Source organism: Medicago truncatula, chromosome 1, assembly GCF_003473485.1.
Source record: "Medicago truncatula cultivar Jemalong A17 chromosome 1, MtrunA17r5.0-ANR, whole genome shotgun sequence".
NCBI classification, from domain to species: Eukaryota; Viridiplantae; Streptophyta; class Magnoliopsida; order Fabales; family Fabaceae; genus Medicago; species Medicago truncatula.
In genome coordinates this window covers 53,638,718-53,663,657 of record NC_053042.1, presented here as the reverse complement: position 1 = coordinate 53,663,657, position 24,940 = coordinate 53,638,718, and the positions used below count along the sequence as shown (strand labels likewise).

At 32.1% G+C, this 24,940-nt stretch overlaps 1 protein-coding gene across 1 annotated transcript; it reads left to right on the top strand.

Annotated features, from left to right (window-relative positions):
* The first annotated feature begins 19,159 nt into the window (after positions 1 to 19,159).
* Positions 19,160 to 21,989, top strand: LOC25485488 (zinc finger protein JAGGED). Its single transcript, XM_039830028.1, has 5 exons — positions 19,160 to 19,400; positions 19,553 to 19,647; positions 20,085 to 20,216; positions 20,487 to 20,580; positions 21,221 to 21,989. Coding segments are annotated over exons 1-5 (837 nt in total). The 5' UTR covers positions 19,160 to 19,398; the 3' UTR covers positions 21,735 to 21,989.
* The last annotated feature ends 2,951 nt before the right edge of the window (positions 21,990 to 24,940 follow it).

The window sequence follows — 24,940 nt, the reverse complement described above, 5'->3', positions numbered from 1 at the left end:
TTTAATAGAAGTCGTGGATCTCGATAGAATTAAATTACCTTCTTAGTAATGGTTCTTAGGGATGTTTTCTAGACCCTCTTGCATTCCTTATGCTTGAATAGATAGCGTTCGAGCCGGTCATTCTCTTTTGGAATTTGTTGGTTTTATCGAACTTATGCTTTTCATTTTATTTTTGTTCGATTTTTGTTTTTCTTTAGCATAGGTGCATAGGTCCTTCTCTCTGTTTTTTTTTTTTTTTAAAGATTGTGCTTGTTATTATTTTTTTTAGGTTTGTTTGGTTGAATTTTTGTTTGGCCTTGCATTTTTTGAGACGGCTCTTTCTATATTAGCTCTTGATTTAATTGTAATGGGTAAAGATACCCATTGTTCTCCCTTATTTATATATATAGGTTTTGTTAGAAGCCGCCCATAAAGGTATCTTTTAACAATCCACACCTCAAGGTGTCTTCTATCAAAACCCTATATATATATATATATGATTTGCAAATGGCAATAAAAAATAATAGTTAGAATCCTATTGTCCACAATCTTACCCACGCCCGAAAATGATTAATAATGAAAGAAAAAGAAGACACACTGTCTAATATAAGAAAGCAAGCTATATGCATTAAAATCAGGTGATATTTCATGGACCACTTGACTGCAGCTGGTCTTGATCTTGACTATAGCTAGCTATACGAAGGATTTGAGACACATTTGATGTTTTCAAAATTAACCTGGACAGAAAAATCATGCAATGAGACCGCACCCCAATTACCTGAAAACTTGTTTATATGTGATCGATTACTTTTTGAGGTGGTCCATCACAATTTTAAGCAGTATTTCCAATTAACATCTCTTCCGTGTTCAGAACTCTATAGCAATCCAACGTACAACCAATATACCAAATTGTCTTCATCATCTTGGCTTCTTCCTTTCAATTAGTACCCAAAATATTCAAATAGCGATATTGCATTGATATTCATATGTAGATCGACAATTAATGTGAAGGAAAAACCAAACAATTTAACCTACATTTTTGTATATCATAGGAGTAACTCTTGTCAATGTTATTCCACTGTTTTTTATTTTTTATTTTTTATTCTTGTCAATGTTATTCCACTTAATAACTCATCATATACATTTTTGTCAAAGTTCTTAATGAGTATATCAAATATGTTAGTCTCATTATTTTTTCTAAAATTCTTTCAATTTTATTTTATACTTTAAATAAACTCTATTCGACATAATATACTTTTCCTCTCAAAAGAAAAAAAAAAAACATAATATACTTTTTTTTTGTCAAAAAAAACATAATATACTTTTAAAAATACAAGTAAAATATTGACTATAATGGTTATAATTGTTGGTAGGCATGATCCTACAATAATATAAAAATAGTTACGGCTGGATTAATGAAATGTGATGTATATTGAGTTATATCAAGTGGAGTAAACTCTAACAAGAGTTGCTCCTAGAAAGTAAGTTGATTCAAACTCACTTGAGATGGTTTAGTGGTATTGACTTGAAACTTTGAAGTGCATTCCTCTTAAAGTTTTAAGTTTGATTCTTTTCAACGTCAACTTTGGTAGACTAATTTAACTTTTTAAAAGAAGTTGATCCCCACCCATAAATTAATATTCGTTCATTTTTTGTGTGTACATTAAATATTTTCATAATTGTTTTTTATAATTGAGAATGAAATTGACGTCTCTATACTTATAATTAAGGGATTGTCTTCAAGATGTTAATAAGCTCTATTTAAGGACAAATAACTCCAAAGAATATGATTTGTAGAATTATGAGCAGAAAAATCATTTATCAAACTTGACTGAGTATCTTTAAAAATTGGAGCAGTATAAAATTAATCCTCAAAACGCCATACCACCCTCCATAGTGATCTTTAGCCATTTTCCCTTCTTATATTTTTGTATAAGATCATCATTATCGGGGATATAATCGAACGTTCAATTTTTTCTTGACTTCCTAACTATGCCCCGAATGTTCCACAAATCGAATGTTAACTTACTGAGTTTACCGAGTTTACGTTTTTAGGTACCAAAATCGTGTCAACTCGGAGGTAAACTCGTTTTCTGGTAAAATCGAAATGTGTTGACGAGTTTGACTCGAGTTAACTCGGTCAAACTCGGGTAAACTCGAGTAAAATCGGAATTTAAGTCAATTTTTTTTTTTATATAGTTTTATTAACTTTAGGAACTTGTGAAACTTGCCTTTTTGGATGGTTAACACTTAAGAGACTTATGATTTTGTAAGTTTATTTTGTATTTTGATGTTTAGTTGAACATATGTCCCGTTTGGATTGAGCTTATTTTGAGCTTATGCATATAGATAAGTTTGTATCTTAATTCATAAGTTATAAGTTTCTCACTAACGAAAATTGTATCTTCGTAAGCTGTTTTTTCATAAACTACATTAACAAGCTTATAAATAATAAATAAAGGAATATTTATTTGCATAAGTTGTTTTGCATAAGCTCTAAAATAAGCTAATCTAAACAAACCCTATAGTGCTTTATTATGGTGGTTGAAAACCTTTATAATTTAGTCATATTTTGTACTATTCGACTATTTACAATACTATATTAGTTTACATATGTCATGTAAATAATAAACTTTATTTAATTTTAATTTTAGGTAAACTCGTACGAGTTCTCGAGTCGAGTTTACCTGAGCAAAACAAATTGAGGTAAACTCTCGAGTTATAAAACTTTGATGCCCCCTATAACCTTTTATGCCATTGCTAAAACACCTTCATTTCTATCTCAACATATTTAAAACATGTTGGCTCGTAGAAAGACAGCATGATCATGGTTATTTCTAAAAATGGATCAATGTATGTTGTCATCTTTGTCACACTCTCGTGAGCTAACATGAGGTTGGGATCCAACAACTGCTATCCAAAAGGTTTTGCCTCGACTAGAGTTGAGTTGATTGACTCCACATATCTTCAAATGGTTGTAATATTTTTTATTAATTTGGGTCGGCCTAGTGATATTGGCTTGAGAACTTCCTCCTGATGCCAATATGAGGGGGTTAATTTAGCTTCTTCAACAAAAAAAAAAATGAACTAGAGGTGGTCGTCTAACCCCACGTCAACTCTTGATTAACCATCTGTTAAAAAACCCTAATACGACTTTGGTCTTTTTATTTTTATTTTTTCACATACTCGATCTTCTTCATCTTTTTTCTTCTTGTATCTTTTCTTGGCATTTTTGTTTTCCCTTTCATGTTGGCTTCTCCATCCGCAGTAGGTTTGAGTTCTTTGTGGATTTTGATGTATGGTAATCTGGTCGGAGTACCCCCTTTTACTCTTTCTCATTTGAATATTTGATTTGCAATTATATTGCACTTTTTAACGACATCTTCATTTTTTAAAAGAAATATGTACATCATTTTATAGTTTGTGTGTATAAATTATATAAATACGTGTCCTTAAAATTGGTGACATTATAAACCAAAATTGTAGTAGTGAAAATGTCCTTTTCCAGTATGAACCTTAAAATAATAGTTTAAAGGTGAAAGTTCACTATTTTTAACAAAACCTACACTTTTTGTTTTTACTTTTTTTTTTAATTAAAAAATAAAAATTCACCCTTCTAACATAGAAAATGACTTAGCTTTGGTAGGAAATTAACTTTATAGCCTTCAAGTGAAAATTTCAAATTCCTCAAAACAGTTGTAAAATGATTGTACGTTAATTATTAAAAAAAAAAATCCTTTGATCAATCGTTTTTTAAAAAAGAAATATATATAAAAAATTGACCGCTCACCTTTGGACATTTTTTTTAAGTTCATATTAAAAAAAAACACCCTAAAAGATACTAATGATCACCCGTATATGACAATTTGTTTTTCTTTTAGAAAATATTTTGTGTATATCTTGAATTTTAAAAACTTTTAGAGGCACTCTTACTAGAATAATGAAAAAGAAAAGGACCTCACACATTTATTAGCATGGAGTCTTTTTTGTTTCCGTATGGAAATTGCTCTGGAGGCTATGACCTAGACAAAAAGCAAACGATTCGCGAGTTGTGCAATTCATTTATTTTATTCAACTTTAGCAAAAGAAATTCGACCATGTTATGAATCTAATTTTTTACAATCGAACATGTATAAAATATATATTTATTGAAATAAATAAGAAATGTGTCATTGTGAACATCACTCAGTTGATATGTATATACTTGCATTATATAAAGGTCGAGGCTCGAACCCTAATTTAACACTTTATTCATCTTAAAGATGAAACTATAATCATGATATATTAAATGTCATGATATATTAAATGTCAAGTTATATTGTATGTTTAATCTCTTACATTTATTTATTGTACGGTTTAAGTTGCTTCTCTATGGAATTTTAGAAGAAAAAAAATTGCGTTAGTCCTATTAGTTTTAACTATTTTGAAACCCGTGCCATGCACGGGAAAATTAATGCTGACCTTTTTTTAGTATATTTTAATTTACATTTTAATTTAAATTTATAATATTTGTTAAAAAATAAAGTAAAATACATGTCAAAATGTATGCATATCTTATATATAATGGGAATATACATATCTTTGAAGTGAATGTGGAGGCAAAGCTACTAGAGATTTTCTTCAGCTTATTTGGCTCTTGTGTGTTTGAGTTTTATGGAACGAACGTAATAACAGACTTTTTAATAATGTTGTAACTTCTATTCCCAACTTGTTAGATAAAGTTAAATATATGTCTTTAGCCTGGTTGAAAGCCAAAAATGTTGTTTTTAGGTTTGGTTCAGATAGGTGGTGCTCAAGTCCCTTCCAATGCTTGGGCATCGCGTAATGGTTTCTTATGGTTGTTTGTATGACTCTGTGTTTGTAAAGTAGCTCTTTTAGCACACCTTGTGCTAGAGAAGTTGCTTTTGGTGGTTAATATAAATTCCATTTTTGATTGTTAAAAAAAAAAAATATTCCATTGTTTCTCTTCATTTAAATTATTTTAACATTTTGGGTTTTAGAGTTCGAAGACTTACCATGGTTAGAGTAGGCCTCAAGGCTCACTAAACGTTAGTAGAGGTCCTTACATATCACCTATCAAAAAGATCATCACACTAACAACATAAGTTAAACACACGACCTCGCGGGTAAGTTAACTCCCTATACCAAGTGTGTTGTGTAACAACCCGATTTTTCGCTAGATTTATTTTAATTACTTTTATTATGTGTTTATATGTGTTTGTGTGTGATTATTCATTATTAGGTGCATTGCATGGGTTTCCGTGTTATAAGGGTATTTTAGTCATTTTGGACTTAGGGGTATTTTGGTCATTTTGTGAGAACGAGTAAAATTATAAGTTTTGGTGATAATTACTTTTAGTGTTTAGTGTGAACCATTAGTTTTACCGGGTTACTAGAGTAATAATTGATATTTTACCATTTAGTGACCGTTGGTGATATTTTACCGTTATTAGTGAATTACCGGTTAGAGTGTAGAAACATTTGATATGTGAATAGAAATGGGTTAAGTCCACTAAGTGGAGAGTTAGGCCCATTAAGGGGACTTGGTATAAAAACCTACACTTATGAGAAATTTCCTCACACTTTCATTACACTAAGATATTTTGAGAGAATAGAGAGAGAAAGTGGAAGCAAGAGGAAAGAAGGGTTAGAGAGAAGATGACTTGAAGAATCAAGAGTTGGGAGAAGAGCTAGAAGCAAAATTGAAGTCTAAGGTAGAGAGATTAACCTACTAAGGTAAGGGGGTTAGAATTCATCGTAATCACTTATTGTAATTTTCAATTATTTGCATGAAAAGTGCTTAATTGGATGAATTGATTAATTGTTCAAAAATCATGAAATTCGTGCTCTAATTATGATGCCATGTTTAGATGTATGAAGTTATGAATAATTGAATTGTTGTTAGTTGAATTACATGTTCAAATTATAAAAAATGGGTATGTGTTGAAAATATGCTCAATTGGTGAATTATACATTGTTGTTGATGAATTGTGATACGTTTCATGATCAATTGATGTTGTTGTTGTTAAGTCATGTTGTTGATGATAATTCATTGCTTCGGTTTGCATGATTCATGGTTGTTGTTGAGGAATGAGATGTTGTTGGTGTTTTGGTGAAATTTGTGAATTAATCTAATTATCAAGTGTTTTCAAGTTTGATCGAGTCTTTGTGAGTCTTTTTAGTCATATTGACCTATAAACATGTTCTGGAAACACAATTGGGCAATGAGGGATCAAAATTGGGGGTTTTGGGTTAAAAGGGGTCCAAACCCGTAACATTTTTTGCAAAACTATGAACGTTCACTTAGAGGTTCGCTTAAGCGACCTGTAAGCGAGCATTCATACTGATTTTTCTGGGTTAGGTCGCTTATGCGACCAGTTAGCGTGCTGGTAAGCGAAGTTTTCTGGTTGCTACTGGAACTCGTTCGCTTAAGCGAACATTTGGTCGCTTAAGCGAACTGGTGAGCGACCAGTTAGCGACCATAAAGCGTGCAATGTGGTTTGCCACTGTAACTCGTTCGCTTAAGCGAACAGGTCTAGTTTTCAGCCACTTTGATCTTTGTTCCGGGTCCTTGGGGGCCAATCCGAGCTTTGTAAAATGATTCTTTAAACATGTTTAACTACTGTTAATCCCCTAAAACCTACTGGAACAATGATTAGCTTGCCTAAACTTGAAATTCTTCATTTGAGTCTTAACTTGAGAATTTTGGAACTTAGACTTTTGTCGGAAACAAACTTTTGCAAACATTGGGACTTATAAGTTAAACCTACAGCTCATATAGACTTTAGGTGAAACTTATAAGAGTGTCAAACATCTTAATCATGTAAAAAGTGATATTTCGGGTGGAATTGTGGAAGGTTGTGAAATGGGTTTTTCATACGAATTTAAGTTGTTCTTGGGTTAATGTGTAATGATCCGGAGGCGACTTAACTTCATGAATACATTTTCGATTAAGATTGTTTGAAGGTTTTCAACTTGTCTACGTCGTTTTATCTTGGGATTGTCAATGTTGGTCGTTTGCCACTTGATACGGTTTTTGGTGCAAAATGTTTTCTTGAGTCAATTACCTTGTGAATGGTTATGATTATTCTTATATGACTAAGTGAAGTTGTATGAATGATGATTGTATTTGATATGATGTTTATCATGAAATGTGTATGCTATCTTACTTAGAATGTAAGGAATGCTTGAATGGTGAAACTATATGTAATAGTTGATGTTGAATGACATTGTTGATTATTGATAATCATGATAATGTGTGATGATGAATACTATGATTTATTTGTATATGGACATGTTTTCTTGATAATGCAAATGTTGTGGAGATAATCAATATAATTGGGTGTTGTCCTATATATTGAGGTGGAAATTGTGGATTGTTGTCGCATTATCGAGTCCTTGTACATGTCCATGCATCATAGTAGTGTTGAGATTTTATATGATGTTTTATTCATTATTGGGCTCCGGCCTGGCAGAGATCATTAGTGATCTAGTTTGTGGACTTCGGTCTTGCAGAGATCCATAGTGATCTAGATTATGGGCTTCAGCCTTGCAGAGAGAGACCCTTGGTGGTCTGGATATGGGTGACGACCTTGAGGTGATTTGGTACCACATGCATATATGTGTCGATAGGTGCATATCATGACATGAGTCTTATTGATATATGTGATTGGTGATTGTGTATGAATAATTGGAAATTGATATTTGTTCATGACACATGTGTATGGATGGGTAAACATTGTGCAGGGTTAGTTGCTCGGTGAGTTTTTGTGCTTGGTGGATATCGGGAGCTTTCTCCGATATCGGTGTTTAGAGTTTAGTCGGTTCTGATCTAGGTTTCGTTGTGTCGGTCTAGATTATCTTTTACCCTTGGTGATTCATGACATGTATATTTTGATTACTCTGGTTTATATTCTGCTGCGACTGTTGAAGTTTATATACATGTTTATGGTTTTGAATTTTAATTATGACGGCGTAACCTCTATTTCTTGAATAAATGTATTATTCGCATGTTTAATTGCTTTAATAGAAATAGGAGTGTTACATGCTGACCTTTATTGAAGCGGGCCCTATTTTATTATTTTTATGGCATTTTTTTAATCTTTTTTGTCAAAAATTATCCTTTTTAATATTTCAGTGCAATAGAAAATCTCTAGTTTGATTAATATAAATTGAAGTGGGCCCTGTTAAAATATGTTTATTTAATATATATATATATATATATATATATATATATATATATATATATATATATATATATATATATATATATATATTTGACATGCTTGCTCACAATTAAAAATGGAAGAATAATGTATGAGTAAAATAAACAATAGCATCATAGTGTGATAGTTTATATTATTACGATGAAATTGTTTATAAACAAATTTTCCAACCAACAAATTTATGTCAAAATCATCTTGGAAGATACTAACCTGTGGATTGAAATGATACAAATTTCATGGTAAATCATTATTGCTAACCCTTGTAAATTAGTGTCATACGCTTCATCTATCTTGAAATTGTCTTTAATAGTATGATATTCTCAAGTGTTCTTGACTACATGGAACAAATTGATAATACAAACAACACATTCTCTTAATTATTTTACAAACATGTATATGAACCTCTTTTTGGGTATTGCATTAATCCGGTTTTCCTGGACAAAAAAAAAAAAATCAAAATCCAAAGTTAGATGTACCGAGAAACACTTTTAATTTAGTATAAGAACACTAAAACCAAAAAAAAAAAAAAATGTGATAACCTCAACATCTATTATGACTATTTCAAATTAATGACTGTGACTCTTGAGATTTTGACATTTCAGTCACAAGACGCATTCTAACAATCCTCACCATCCGGAAAAAAAATATTGTGTTCACCGCTATTAATAGATCTTAAGTCGACTCTTACATTACTAACATTTCATTAAATTAGTTCTAATTATAGTCGTATTCCCATTAAAAGTTGTTCATGTGGCTAACAACGACACACATGGGGATAAGGTGCTACGTGAACACATTAGATAGAGTTAGTTTCAAATTTGAAGGATATGACTATCTTATGTTGATATTACAATTTAAAGGACAATCTTAAAACTTTTTAAGTGTAGTAGGGAAACAACATGAAACCTAAAATGTGTAAGATACCATATATGTAATTCAGCCTATAGTTTATTTACGATTTAAATGTTGGTCTTTTGATTCAACAAAGAAAAAGAATACGTAGTCATACAATGCGGTTCCATTGAGAATATCCTTATCTTGTGTTATTCAGTTGGAACTAGGGATGGCAATACGGGCCAGCCCGCCCCTTTTAGGCCTAGCCCGCTATTAGTTCACCAAAAACAGGGTGGGGTGGGACGGGGCGGGCCAACTTAAGGGGGTGGGCTCAAACTCACAGCCCGCCCCGCCTAAAGGCGAACTGGCGGGCTGATCCGTCTATTTTTCAAAATATTTTTTTGTCGATTGTTATTAAGAAATACACTGCTATTACAAAAAACAACAGGCTTAATTGCTCTTTTCATCCCTTAAGTTATTATTTGGTATCACTTTGGTCCCTTAAGTAAAAAAAAAAAGATTGTTTTGGTACTTTATCTTTATCTCTGTTACATGTTTTGGAGAGCTGATAAGCTTAAGTTTGTTGGAGCCTTTTTAAACGTATTACTATATACACCCCATGAAATGAAGATTTACTACATATACCCCCTCCCTAAAAAAAAAATTGAACCCTTTGCTGGGTTGGGTCCTAGGCCGTTGTACCCTTGACCTATGTCTAGGGCCGGCTCTGAAAAGCATCTAGACTTTTTTCCACAAAAGCATAATCTCTTAAAATCCAATCGAAAAATAGAAAAGAGATACCACACAAGTCAATTTTTTTTTGGTTACACCACACAAGTCAAATTTAGAAAAGTGTTGGGATTATCTTTATTTTTCAAAATAAATGTATAACTTCATTTGATTAAATGGAGTTTGAGACAATTTTTAATTTTTTTTAATTTGGACTATTAAAAAACTTAATGACAAAGTTATATATTTGGTGAAGAAAATCTCAACCCCCATCAAATGAGTCACACCATCGTTAAATCTTTTTCATTTCTTCTTATTCTTCTTTATGCTAAGCTTGCTCGTCAATTATGAACTAATTTTTGACCAAATGAGTATTAAACATGTGAATTGCAAATTAATTTTATTTGTGACCATTCTAACTAAGTTGAATCCTGTGACGATTTGAGACACATGGGGGAAGTGGATCTTTGTAGGAACAAGTCAACAAACAAAAAGTTCATGACTTCCAAGCAAAGCAATGAAGGTTACATCACTAACTTACTGTATATTCGTACTAATGAGTAGACGAATCAGAGAATTGTCTTCATCCCTTAATTAGCATTCAATTTCCATCAAAAGACACAATAGCTAGCTTAAACTTGAATAAGTGTCAAATTATGGTGACTGGTCTTACATACGCAGAACCCAAAAATGGATGTTACTAGCTAGCTATAGTTAATCATTCATTCATCTCTGAACTATACGTACTGTGCTTGCCACAAAGAGTAATTGAAATCATGGGGGGATGAGTTGCTTCTAACGTGATCAAATTGTAGCTGTATAGTTGTTTTGATTTTTCAGTGGCAGTTTCCATTTGCATAGAGATTTTGTTTTTGGACCATGATATTTGAAGACTTTACTTTTTCATACACTCATTCAATACCCTATCTTATTTTTACATTTTTCTTCCTATCAATTATCAATCTATCATATTTATTACATTACTCTTTTCTTTTTTTCATTTTAAAGTGTATACATTCGTATAAAGTTTACATTAAACATTTTCCTTTGTTTTAATATGCTTCAAAATTGGAAAAGTAGGTCTCATGCTGATGTCTTTATGCTAGCTAATGTCACATAATCAAAGGGATCAAACTTGTAGTACGCAAGCGCTCACACACAAAGAGACACGTATCTTCAAAATATAAGATTATTATTTATTATAATTATTAGAAAAATGGCTATTTTGTGTGTGTCTTAACACTAAACATTTGGTCATTTGACTATACAAGAATTGCTCTGTCTTTATATTAGTTTTTAGATGCACTTGGTTCTCGTATTATTTTTGTCACTAAACACTTGATTTCCTCTTTTATCTTTTTTCATATTATTTTGGTCAATTTTAATCTATGATTTTATTTCAATATGAATTCTTAGCATTCAAATCTATGGTCTTTTGCTCATATTTCATATGAATTTTAGATTTAATGTTTCAAAATTTATATACAAACGAACCAAAATGATAAAAATGATGTGAAAAAAGATATAGAACAAAATCGTTATCTGAAAATAAGTTAAGAGATGATAAGTATAATTTTTCCTATTATTATTCAGTAGAATTCTACATCATGTCTCACTTCTACTTATTAGAGTAAATCATCAAATTGGTCCATATCTTTGTCAAAAATTTCTCAATTAGGTCTTTCAACATGTAACAAAAACATGAAAACATAGACCTAATCAAGAAGATTTTGATAAACACATGGACTAATTTGAAATATTAAAAGAGTCCGGGACTAATTTAAAAATGGCTTACAAAAACATGACCAATTTCACGGTTTACTCATTTGAAAATAGAATACCCCTTCGACAAGCACATCATCTGTATCTCTAGGTGCTTTTGGTACTTCAAGAATACATCATCTAGTTTCACACTTTGTCTACTTCAAGATCGTTTGTTTTCACAAGGAGCACATTAAAGACAATTGATTAGATAAAATTATGGTATGAGGTTTTACAACGCCAAAATCTTCAGCTCTCAATTTTGACTTTGATCAAAATTCGTACAAAAGACATATGTGAATTTCAAATCCTTACATAGGGAATTAGGGTTGTGAACCAACCAAACAAAAAAATTATGAATATATGTTATGAAAGTGTTAATTTAAGCAAGCCTCAAAGAGTCAAAGTGTTGTTATTATTTCTTTTAAAAGCTAAGATCTTTGTATTTCTGAGGTAAAATTGTTTATCCTCTCTTGTTCAGGGTTACTCTTTGTTGAAAGAAACAATTATTTAAACTTCTATTTTAGTCCAATAGTTACTGTGTAAATCCTCAAAGGTTTGAACAAACTTAACACATTGTTTGGTTCCACGTTGAATTTACTGATTTCGCGTCCCAATGCCAATTTGAACGTGATGTGGCATTTAGGGTGGGAATGGAAAAGAGTTTTCTACTATGGAAAAGTTTTTTCTGACAATTAGATTAACGAGGAGTATTGATTTTATCATAGACTCTCTAGACCATATTTTTTCTTTCTCTTTTTACACTGATTTTTTTCTTAGATCTAGAATTTTATATACGACGGCGAGGGTGTGTAAAATTCCACCAAAGCTAATTTTACACACATCTTCATATCTATAACCCAGGATTTAGCTACAAAATAAGATTTTGATTTTCAATAATATAAAACCCAATTAAAACAACGACGAAGCCAAATTAAGAAATGGGGGAAATGGAAATTACCATGACCAAAATTTGACTGTTTCGAATTTCTACAATTCTTTAAGCTTCAGCTATGGTTCTTGTTATTTATGTAATTAGACTCTTACTTGTTCAATTTCATTAAGATTGCTTCCTGTTCAATTATCTCTTAAAATTTGTGCTTTGTTAATTTTTAAGTTGAAAACCATTCTTTTCTTCTGTCAGAAATTTTGGCATAATATGAAAGAAAGGAAAGAACTGAGACGGGGAAGAAGAAGAAGAGTTGGGAAAGGGAGGCTGAAGTTGTTGATGTTAGGTGAGTGGGGCATGGAGTGGAGAGAATGGGGTGGAAGACACTGTTGAAAAAAAATCTAGTGTTTAAAGAGTATCCCTTACTCTTTAATCTTATTAGGTTTGCAACAACTAAACCTAGAAAATTCCCTACAAATGATCCGCATTAATTGCTAAGTGCTAACCCTAATTATATATTTCCTTCCAACACTTTTTCAATTTGAAATTCAAAATTTTTTGTTAGAAACCATGAATTGCATTAAATTACATCTATTGCTATACCCCTTGGAAAATACATAACTCTTCAACCAAGCACACATCTTCAAAATAATTAATACATTGTATAAGATCTCTTATGTTATTAAATTCTATGATATATGCATATATGATATGTATTTAATTGGAAAAATATATTATTATTTTTAATAAATATCAAAGTGTAATTATTCTTTTTAGAGTTGTACGTGTAATTTAGAAATTCTATTAATTGAAGTGACTTTGTATTTCATGTAAGTGAAAATTTAAAACAATTATTACAAGTCAATTTTTGATGTTTAACTAAAAAGGTAATAAATAAAATTGACCCATACAACAATATAATATTGTATTCTTTTTATCTTTTTTCTTTATAATTTAAAAAAAAAATGAGAAGATAATGCCCCAATAACATATTGTGATAAAATAAAACAACAATCTTTAATTGATTAGTTTTTCAAAACTAAAATGTAAAATTTAATAAGATTCAAGTGTCATTGAAGGACATAGTAAAACAAATTTAATTGTAATATTGTATCTTTAATAATCTAATTTGTGTTTATTGATCGACCCATAATCTTACGAGTTAAAGATTATTAATTAGTCTCTATTATAGTCGACAAGACCCGTGCGTCGCACGGGTTAAAATTCTAGTCATAATATCATGTTATTCATTTGATCCTACTGTCAAGATTAACTTTCCTATAGTAGGAAACTCTTTCTCATTTCCACCCTAAATGCCACCTGAACGTGATATTGGGAAACTAACTTTTCAAGCTTCAGCCAAAACGCACATTCTAGACTATCCTACTGTGAAAACAAACACTAAGACAATTTGAAATGACTATAGTAAAACACATTAATAGAAGTATACTCTTTTTTTTAAGGGAATTAATAGAAGTATACTCTAATGGTTATAGTTTGTTGAAAATTCATACCTGAAACGTAATTTAGGGTTGAACTTGTGCTGGACCGGAAAACATTGAAAGTCAAGGTGAAAAATTAAGATGTAAAATATTAAATGGTAAAGGGGACAAAATTAAATATTTTAATAATTTATAGGGGGTGAAGGTATAGATATAAGGGTATAGGACTTAAGCCAATGCTCCATCTTTTACTAAATGGGCTTTTTAACTTTCTAGGTGTTCAAGCTCAAGTGGAAACTCCGAGTGCTCAAGAGTCTGCTAAACCAAGAAGATTGCTTTTGACACTTGAAGTTTGGCTGAAAAACACCAATAAAAGACGTAAATGTTCATCGTAATTTTTTTTTTTGCAAAGTAGAATATCATTGTAATTTTTTTTTATTTTCTATGCAAAAAAACAATAAATCTTCTATTTTCTATTTTCTTTTATTTTCTCTACAAATGATCAAATGTAGTTATCATAGTTCAAAACAATTTTTTTTTATTTTTTGTACTATGATAACTACATTTGATCATTTAAATAGGTACTCAAAAAGATATCAAAGGGTTAAAAGAATCAGTTTCAAACCTAATTTTATCCAAAGTCTCGAATCTCTTCTCATGACCAAGAGACTCATTCCTAATAGTGTTTCTCCAAGGTGAATCAATAGTGATTCAATTCCAACCCTAATGTTTGTTGCCAAGAGGATTCTCTACAAACCATAGTTTTGTTGTTGGCTTCTAAACCCTTGTTTTTCCACTCTCTACACTTTTTTCATCTGATACAAGGTCTATATTTATAGCAAAAGCATCCCACAAAATTTGGAACAAATCCACGTCCAAAATACGTTTATGTTTTTTCTGCTTCAGAGTGAAATCAGGCGTCGATTTTATCACTTCGAACGTCAATTTTTATCGAGACAGAAGTCTCAAAACTGAGCCAAAAAGCGGGCCTCGATTTTGCCAAATCAACCACCAATTTTGAATCATACTACAAAACTTTCTGTAAAAAAAAAAATGAAAGAAAAATCTTCTTGTCTCTTTGACCGATAATTTGAATGACATAGTAACTACTAACTAGTAGCAATAGTTTTGTCAAAAAAAAAACTAGTAGTAATAGTATGGTTGTATGCGGCCCCACGGGAGTCATGAATGTATATAATAAATATAAATAAATGACTGACCTAGATCTTGGAGGATGGAGCTAGCTTGAAATAAGGAAAATAACAAAGTACTCTCAATTTTATTTCATTTTGAATCAAATATAATTATGTGATTTGGATTGTTGAAACTCACATAAATCAGACAATACTACAAGACTTAAAGAGTGATTCCAAAAATATATTTATAAACCGTCTTGAAGAGGTTCTCACGCCGAAAAGAAGAGCTGAACTCACGTCCCATTACCAACTTTGACTAGTTGTACTTCACATATTCTCTTTTTATAATAACATTAATGATAATGAAAATTGGTGTAATAATAATATATAAACATGCAACAAGTTAAGGGAAAAATATTCGTAATAGAAAAATCATTGATTTAACTAAAAGCATAAGATGGGATGAGAAATCTCTTTTCATGTAATGTCTCTCACAACTTAATAGTAATGTCTTTGGTGCTTAAATGGAGGAGGCCCTTTTTTGAAAATAAAGGAAAGACGAAATGATGAGGGATTTCCTAATTTTAATTGGTGGCACCGCTCTAACTCTTAAGGATGATAAATTGTCTTGGTTAAATGATATTTTAGGTCATGTTTTCGTCCATTCATCGTATCATCTTTTTGTAATCTGTAATTTCTTGCTTCAAGTGTGGTAGAAGATCTTCAACTGGTTTTGGTGGGAGCTGACTATGACCTTCAGATTGTTTTGTTTATTCTATATTTTTTGTTCCTTTGGAGGTGGCTCCCGACTTGAAAATTGTTTACCTTTGATTTTGACATTTTGTAGTGTGTTTGATGCGGAAGTCATGTAATGAAGTGATTTTCTAGAAAAAGATTATAAACGTTGAACAAATGGATCATATTACGTTCTTTTTTTTCTTCAAAACTTTGTATCTTATCCAATAACCGGCTAATTTGATGGGTTTTGGTGGAAGCTGACTATGACCTTCGGATTGTTTTGTTTATTCTATGTTTTTTGTTCCTTTGGAAGTGGCTCCCGACTTGGAAATTGTTTACCTTTGATTTTGGCATTTTGTAGTGTGGTTGATCCGGAAGTCATGTAATGAAGTTATTTTCTAAAAAAAGATTATAAATGTTGAGTAAATGGATTATATTACATTTTTTTTCTTCTTCAAAACATTGTATCCGATCGAATAACCGACTAATTTGATGGGTGTAATCCCACCGTTCCACTTGTGGGACGTCCATTTAAAACCAAAGAAAAGTTTTGTTTAAACTTGCCTTCCGAAATTGATCTTGCGAAGAATCGAACCTAAGATTCGAATGGAGCACACTCCTCTACAAGTGGATAGTAAAACTCTCCCTCTATATGGTTAGATAGTCTTTTGGTGGCATTTGCTCGTATACTTTTCTTAGTTTTATAACTATTTGTGGTTCCTGAGTTGGAGTATTCTTTATACTCATCTTTTAATAATATATTTTATTTGCTATTATAAATAAAAATAAATAAATTTTCAATTCAAAACTTGACTGCTTGAAAGGAAGAAAGCTGAAGACAATTTTCTCTAGTGGTTTGCAAGTTGCCTAGTTGCTAGACTTCAGAACAATAGAACAATTGTTTGTTGGATTTATTGCTTAATTAATTAAGATCAAGAATGGACCACCTAAAAAGTAATCATCATAGTATATGTACACACTAGCAATAAAATTTCAGATGGTTGGGCGCCCGTTCATTGCATGATACTTTGGTCCAGATTTAAAAAATATCTAATATTACGTACATGTCACTAATCCTTCATATATATAGTACCAACCAGCTAGTCAAGGGCAGCTTGAGTAGAGTGGTCCATGAATTCACCTGATTTTAATGCCTACCTCTCTCTTAATTAGGTAATGTCTTTTTTTCTTCTTTATAACCATTTCAGGTGTATGTGTAGGGGAAGTAAAAAGGAACCACTCAGCTACCTCTCTCTCCTGTTTGTTTTTTCCATTCACAAATGCATGCTGCTCCAAATCAAGAGGAAATTAACTGCGTACAAATTTGGTTCCATCTAGTTACATAGTAACCATCTAGTTGTCCTCTTTTTTTTTTAATAAAATATAATATTTAGCCATGTCATTGTTATCAAGGAATGCATATATATATGTATGAGAAGCTAGAATCAAATGCTAGGAAACAGAGAATAAAATGATGAATGTGTTAAAATAAGAAAATCCAAACAAATTACATATATATGAAAAGGACTATGTATATGTAATCTAAGAGATATAGCAAGTTTTGAAAGAATAAAACAACAAATGTGGGGTTAAGTGTATCCGGCCCCAAGTTAGATTGCAAAAACCCTAATGATAGATACTGATAGCAACCTTTCCATGAAGCAAGTCTAAGTCCCCTGGGTAGAATTTTACACCCAGAAAGGAGGCATTGAGCTATTGTGGACCATACATGACCTGTTTCTCAAACATGTCCCCCCTCTGTTAGCACAATAACCACGCTAAATGTCTCTACGTACCCTATGTCTTGTCTTCCTTTCTTTCTTAGTATAAATGCTACTATCTTTCATTCTTAGGGCAACCCACCTTTAATGCCCCAAACATACATGTACTACACATTTCATTTCATTTCCGTTTTATTCTTTACAAAATATTTTCTTTAAATTGAGGTACGTATGATCAATTTATTTTTTTAATAATTTCATTGACATTATTTATATTAATATAATTTAGACATTTTTTTTGCCCTTCTAGGGAAAAAACGACTATATCCAGATGTGGTACAAGGTAGGATATAGTTATTAATATTATTAATAATTAACATAAGGGTCTCATTAACATGTGTCTCATTAGGGCACATGTTAAAAATTCCAAAAGAAACAATTTCACATTGAGATAAACATTTTAGGCTTAATGATGTGTTTCGTCCTTGCAATTAGGCGTCATTTAAAAATTAGTCTCTGTAATCGTTAATCCTGGCAATTTACCCTTGCATTGTTTAATCATTTAAAATTTCGTCCTTTGACCAACTTAATCACCGCCAAGTCATCAAATTAGCAAAATGGCATGGGAATGGACAAAAATACCCTCGTCTTTATTATGAGAAAAAGATGAAGACAGGGGTAAAAATGTCATTTCACGAATGGATGACGAGGGTATTTTTGTCCATTCCCATGCCATTTTGCTAATTTGATGATGTGGCAGTGATTAAGTTGGTCAAAGGACAAAATTTTAAATGATTAAACAATGCAAGGGTAAATTGCCAGGATTAGCGATTACAGGGACTAATTTTTAAATGATGCCTAATTGCAAGGACGAAACACATCATTAAGCCAACATTTTATAATTTTGAAACATTGAATGTACAATTTTTAAGACAATATTACTTTATTAAATTTTTTAACATGTGCCTTATGTTAACATTCTCCTTAATGCTACTGTGTTTGAGTCTTCAAAAATCAAATAATAATATTTCTTACTAATAACTTTTCTTTACAAAAATCAAATATTTCTTAAGTAGAACATATTTCTAAATAATAAAGTTTTTTTACAAAATTCAAGAATTGAATCCATAGTGGCACAAAAGGGTTTAAACTCTGGAGATATATTAGGGCGTCTACTGAATATCATAGTTACCACGGGTAAGTAATAAAGTAAATAATATTTGTTCTTTACAAGCATAATGTGTGACACACTTGACATATTTAAGTATGTGGTCATGAATTTGATACGCACATAGAATCTTCGTAGATTGAATGATTAATCTCTAACTTCTGACGGGGATACTTTGGATTTATATTATTTTTTTAAAAAATATTGCTAACAAGCCTCTTAAAAACATTTTTAAAAGATTTTTAATGATGAAATTACTCCTTAAAAAAGCAAAAAACTCCAATTTTCAAAGCATTGATAACATAAACTTACCATTTAAGGTCACGAAACAATGTCATGAGGGCACTCATTAGCTTTTCCCAAAAAAGATATTTCTTTGCCATTCCTTACTATGATCATTTGGTTTCTTAAGTCTCAACCAAACCAGATGAAGTTAGCTAGCTAGGAATTAGCAAGTATCTGATTAAGCTAGCTTTAGCAACTCTTCACTACTTTCACACACACTCTCTCTTTTTAAAGTCACGAGAAGCCACTGTCCCATTGAACATTCAATTTTGTGTGTGTGTGTGGGGGGAGATATAAGAGAGAGAGAGAGAGAGGTGGCAGAAGAACTGATAGAGAACTTTCAAAGCTCTTTATCTTCTACCATCACTCAACTAGCCTCTATATTGCAGTCTCAAACTGAAAGTCTCACAAATTTTGTGGAAACCTCTAGTTTTATCTTCCCTTCTAAAAGAAAGGGTGTTTTTCTCATATCACTCTCTGTCGGTACAATCATGTAGGTCTTCCCCCACTATACTACTACACCTTTCTCATTCATATTTATCTTCTTCTCTATAACTCTAACTCATTAATTAACTCTCTCTTTTCTCTCTCTCTCTCCCTCTCTCTCTCTCTCTCCTTCACTATATGTATTTGTTCCATTTTCAGGAGACCGCAAGGAAACCCATTAGATCTTAACAATTTGCCTGATGAATACTCTAGAGATCATGGTAAACAACTCCTTGAAGACACTGATCTACCCGGTAATTTATTTTACATTTTTTTCTTCTTCTTAATTTAGTGATCAAATCATACAGTATAAATATACACTGAAACATATATAAAAACAACATAAAACTTGTTTCCACAGGAAACAAAATTAAACACTGTCATATTTTGTCATCCCCGTGGTATATTCTTTTGACCATTAAACAGTGCTCAATAATCACATGTTTTTATTTTATTATTATTATTTGTTTAACTCCCTTTATTTTTTATTAAATTTTTTTCCTTCTTCTTTTTCCTTGCTAGCTTCTTTAAACTTCAAATGTAGTGTCATACTGGAAAAATAAATAAAAAGGGCAGTGAGTAATTAAATATATGTTTGATGATATATGGGAAATTGGGAATGTTGATTAAGGGAAAGTAGTGGTCTCATCGAAGTTGCTTAAATTGGATATTGTTGTTAATTTGTTGGCAGGTTGCAGGAAAAAGAAAAACGGCGGGAAGGATGGAAAAGATGAGTGTGGGAAGGTCTATGAATGTAGATTCTGTTCCCTCAAGTTCTGTAAATCTCAGGCTCTTGGGGGACACATGAACCGTCACCGCCAAGGCTAGCTACTCTTTTCATTTTTTTCAAATTAATTTCCTTTAAATCAAATCTTTATTTAAAATATATATTTCCCCAAAATAAAATAATAAGGGATACTAATACTAGTAACTAGTTGTTAATGATTTGTCCATGAAACGTTGTCACATGTCATTTCAAACACAAAAGTTGACAAGTACTAAAATTCTTTCTTGGTTTTGATTTGAAAGGTCTCTTCTCTTGTGTTGGCTTTGATTTGATGTGTATATTTGTGTTGGGTTTAATTTGGTGCAGAGAGGGAAACTGAGACGCTTAACCATGCACGTCAGCTAGTCTTCCGTAACGATCATAACCTTGCACCACAACCAGCTCCCTCTCACCTTGTAGGGTATGTATCCAATGCACCACTTTTTCCTTTAATTAATACTTTGCTTTGCTCCCTCCTTTAATTTCATCTACATATTACATATAGCTCCTTTATCATACAAATAAATTGGAATAGAATAAGATGTTGTGGGTTCGAACCCAGACACTTGCACTCATGTCGCAGCGGTGCTAACCACCGTACTACAACATGAGGGACAATTAATCTTGATTTCAAACATGCGATAATATATTTGCCACTTCAATTTCAACCTTATCAAATTTCTTTCCTTTATTTACTATACAAATTACTTTTAATTTTCAAGCAAAATCATAACAATAGTATTAGGCATCATGATATAGATTAATGGAGCCCTAAATCAATTCATATATTTCATATATGTGCATGGAGGTATTCTTGCTTGGATACAAACCCAAATAAATATATTTGAGCATACACACAAAACCAAAAAAATATAAAAGAGAATGAAATTGAATAGTGCTAATTGATGTGACTAAATACTTTTACTTAAATTTTGTTCATTTAATGTGAGAGTACCTAAATGATATTTATTTGTGATTGGGTCCGTACAAGATTTTCTCTATGTCCATGATGCCTCATTGCTTTGTATACTTTCTATTTATAGTTCCATTTTCTTTTTCAGATGTTGTCCACCACCAATACCAACAGCAGGATATATTCCAGCAAATAACATGGGAGATCAAACAATTCCTATGAGATTTCCAAGATATTTCTCAGGTTCATCTTCAACCCACATTCCACCACCACCACCACCACCACAACCATCTCAACCATATCTGTACTCTTCACCTACACGCCCAGTGTCTTTCCCAACACATTTGATTCCTCAGCATCCAATGAATGAATATCATGTGGGTCACGTGATGAGTAGCAGTCACCACCAGCAATATCACAACATGAACTATGTTGCAGGTGCAGGTGGTGGTGAGTCAAGTTACACTTGCATAGGTGCACCGGTTAGACAAGGTTTTATTCCAGGAAGTAGTGGTGGGAAGGATCATCATCAAGATATGGAAGGGACATTGAATTGGGGAAGGAGCTATTCAGGAGGTGGAGGAGGAGGACAGCAGCATCGTTTAGATACAAATACTCCTAATTCAGCAGCATTGATCAATCGGTTTCAAGATGGTTTCTAATGAGAGTGAGAGAGAGATTCTGTGTGTGATTGTGTTGATCTGTTCAATGATAACAAAATGTGACAGATGCTAAGGGGGTGATGATGAGTCATGAGAGAGAGAGAGAAATGTGGTTTGGTTTTATTTTGGTTTTTATGTTAAATTTTTACTACAACAGTAACTAAGGACACCTTTTGAGATCATTCACACGCTCAGCTACTTTGGCTTGGAGCTGTGGGATCTATGGGAATTAACAAACGACAAGTTCGATATCAACTGAAACTTTCCTATCCCCTCGATTTTTTCCATTTTAATTCTACCTTCCTTTTGCATTTTAAACATGGAGAATGCTAACAATTTTTCTTGGGTCACTTTTGTTAATGAATCATATACAATAAATATAAGTGGGTAGTTAGCGATCTAAAAGTCTAAAAAACGCAAAAAATTTAATACAAAGTTTATTTTTTCCCCTACTCGTATAAGTGCTCCAAGAATGTTTGTTAGCATCTCCCTTTTAAGTATAAGTGCATGTGTTACCTTCTATATATTCATATGTTTGATTTTTTTGGTTTTCTTTGTTTCACTACTTGTTTATGGTTTTAAATTAACACTCTTACTCTCGAATTCCGATCGTGCAACAATTCCATGCATTTACATAGTAAACACATTGATGTCCCGGTTAAATCAAGATCGAACATTTTATATTTAAAACTTGATTTAAAAATAAAAAAAAAAAAAGAAATTTGCATTGAAATATAAACTGTCATCAAACGGGCATAATGCGTCGATTGCTTGAATCAATGGAATTGAATGAAATCCAAATTCCTTACTTTTACTCTCTTTATTCAAACCAAATTTGGAATTTTTCTAGTTTCTCAAAAGCCTTTTAGTCTCAATGTCACGACATGCTTGCACGACTAGGGAAATAAGACTGGGAGAGATGTTTAGAATCCGCATGAAGTGAGACTTGACACCAATTTTGCTGAATACATGGAGAATGATATGCTACCTAAATAGGAGGATCGATAATTAAAATATTTCATGAAACTTGACATTATTTCTAGAAAACTAATTTGAAATTTTTAATATATATATATATATATATAGAATACTTGCATTAGACAGACAGTATATGTTATATATTCATTTAGCCTTTCAAAAGACACTATTTATTTAATTGTCTATTTTGTACATACCGAACAAATTAAACTACTGCCTAAGAACAAAACTACTACTCGTGGTGTCAGTTCAGCTCGAACATTATTGTAGCTTTAGAGGAATGTTGTATACTTCCTAAAGTTATCTAGGTCTTGAACATTATTGTATACAGTAAAACACATGTAAATATATTGAAATTTCACTAAAGTAGGTTTTTTCCTATTTGCTTTTCATTACTTTTATTCAGTGATGGGAATGGGAATAAGAGTTCGGAGCTGGATGATGTTAATTTTTCTTTTATTAAGAATTTTTTGTCTATACTTAGTGAGGACTTCGGGATTTTGTTCGTTCGGTTTCACTATAATGCTACACTTCCTCCAAGTTTCCCTTCCTACTTCCTCACCCTAATTCCTAAAATCGCATCACCTTTTCGGTTAGGATTTTAGACATATCTAACTGGTAGGTTATTGCACAAATTGCTTGCCAGAATTCTAGCTGAGTGGTTCGCAAATGTTATCATTTGTCTTAGTCTCGACTAACCAATCTACTTTGAAAAGGCTTATGCTTCCGTTAAATGGAAATTTTGGATTATTTGATAGGTATATTTTGTTCCGATGATAGATCACCGAAAGAGATATATTTTATGGAATCAAGGCTAAGGGATGAGAGATTTTGTATGAGCTTATAGGCTTGGGAAAATATTCGAAACACCTTAGGTAGCGAGGATTCATTGGAGGAATGATCAAAGCTTTCACTCTCGTTTTCTTGAGTGATTATCTTTGAGGATTGAGGGCAAGGGAAATGGCAGAAAATATGGTTTCTTCTTGAAGCTAATATTTTGTAACTCTTTATTTCTCTTGTAGAGATTCATTGGTAATGGATTAAGGAGTTTTTCTCTCCCCAAGACATAGTTCAATTTGCACTGAACAGGATAAACGATCCTTGTGTGATTGCTCTTATATTCTCTTTATCTTATTTTTTGAATTGATTGTTTGTTTTCTTCACACATAGGTTATAGAGTAGTTGGTTGAACTTACCATTGTTTGGATTGTTTTGTTTTGTTGCCATTGCTAAATTGTTCCATTTTTTAAAACCCTCAATGCAAACGATAAAAAATCTTTGGTTTATCAAGACTATTCTTCATTGTGTTGAACTCTCGCCTGGTCTTCAAATCAACTTTTGAAAGAGGAGTGTCATTGTGTTCAATGTTCCATGCTTTTTTATGCAGGTGGTTGAGCATTTCCTAAATTGAAACGTTGACATTGTGCCATTTACAAACCTTGATCTTCCATTAGAAGGGAACCCATGTAAGGCAAGTACTTTCTTGCATCTTTGACTGTTATAAGTAGGTTGGAATCTTGGAGCATCGAGCATATCAATCTTAAAGGGAAGATTTCCCTTTTGAACTATGTATTAACAACATTCCAATATGATACCTCATTGATGGAGATGTAGAGAAGATTCCTCTGTGGTGGCTCGAAAGAAGGGAAGCAATTCCATTGGGTTATGTGGTGTGAAGTTTGTAAGCCAAAATCTAAACAGGGTTGGGAATGAATGACATGTGTTTTTTCAATATACGTTTTCTTGGGAAATAGAGGTAAAGATCCTTAACTAGTAGGTGGTCTTTGTGGGTCTATAATGATGCATTTGACTTGTATTCCACAGGAAAATGAACTTTGACGGTCTTTCGTCCTTCCCCCTCTCTAATGTTTAACTTGAGTTTCACATGTCTCCATGAGTGCGTAGTTGCACCGTTGAACTCTTGGAGGCCTGACCTCGCCAATAGGGTGAAGTTCTTATTTGATAACTGTAGTTTCTTAAAGAGGCCATCGTACAAAATGTCGCATGAATTTCCTTGGTCGGTCAAAACTCTCCTTACCTTAGAGTAGACAATGCAATACTTGAACGAAAGGGGAATATGAGGATTAAAGATTCCTCAGGGAAGATCTTCATTGCATAAGATCTATATGTTAACCCTCGTTGGTGACCATAACTATGTTGAAATGCTCACATGGACTCCGGTAGTATTGTATGGTGTTTAACTCTCGAAATGAGTTGTTACTTGGCCT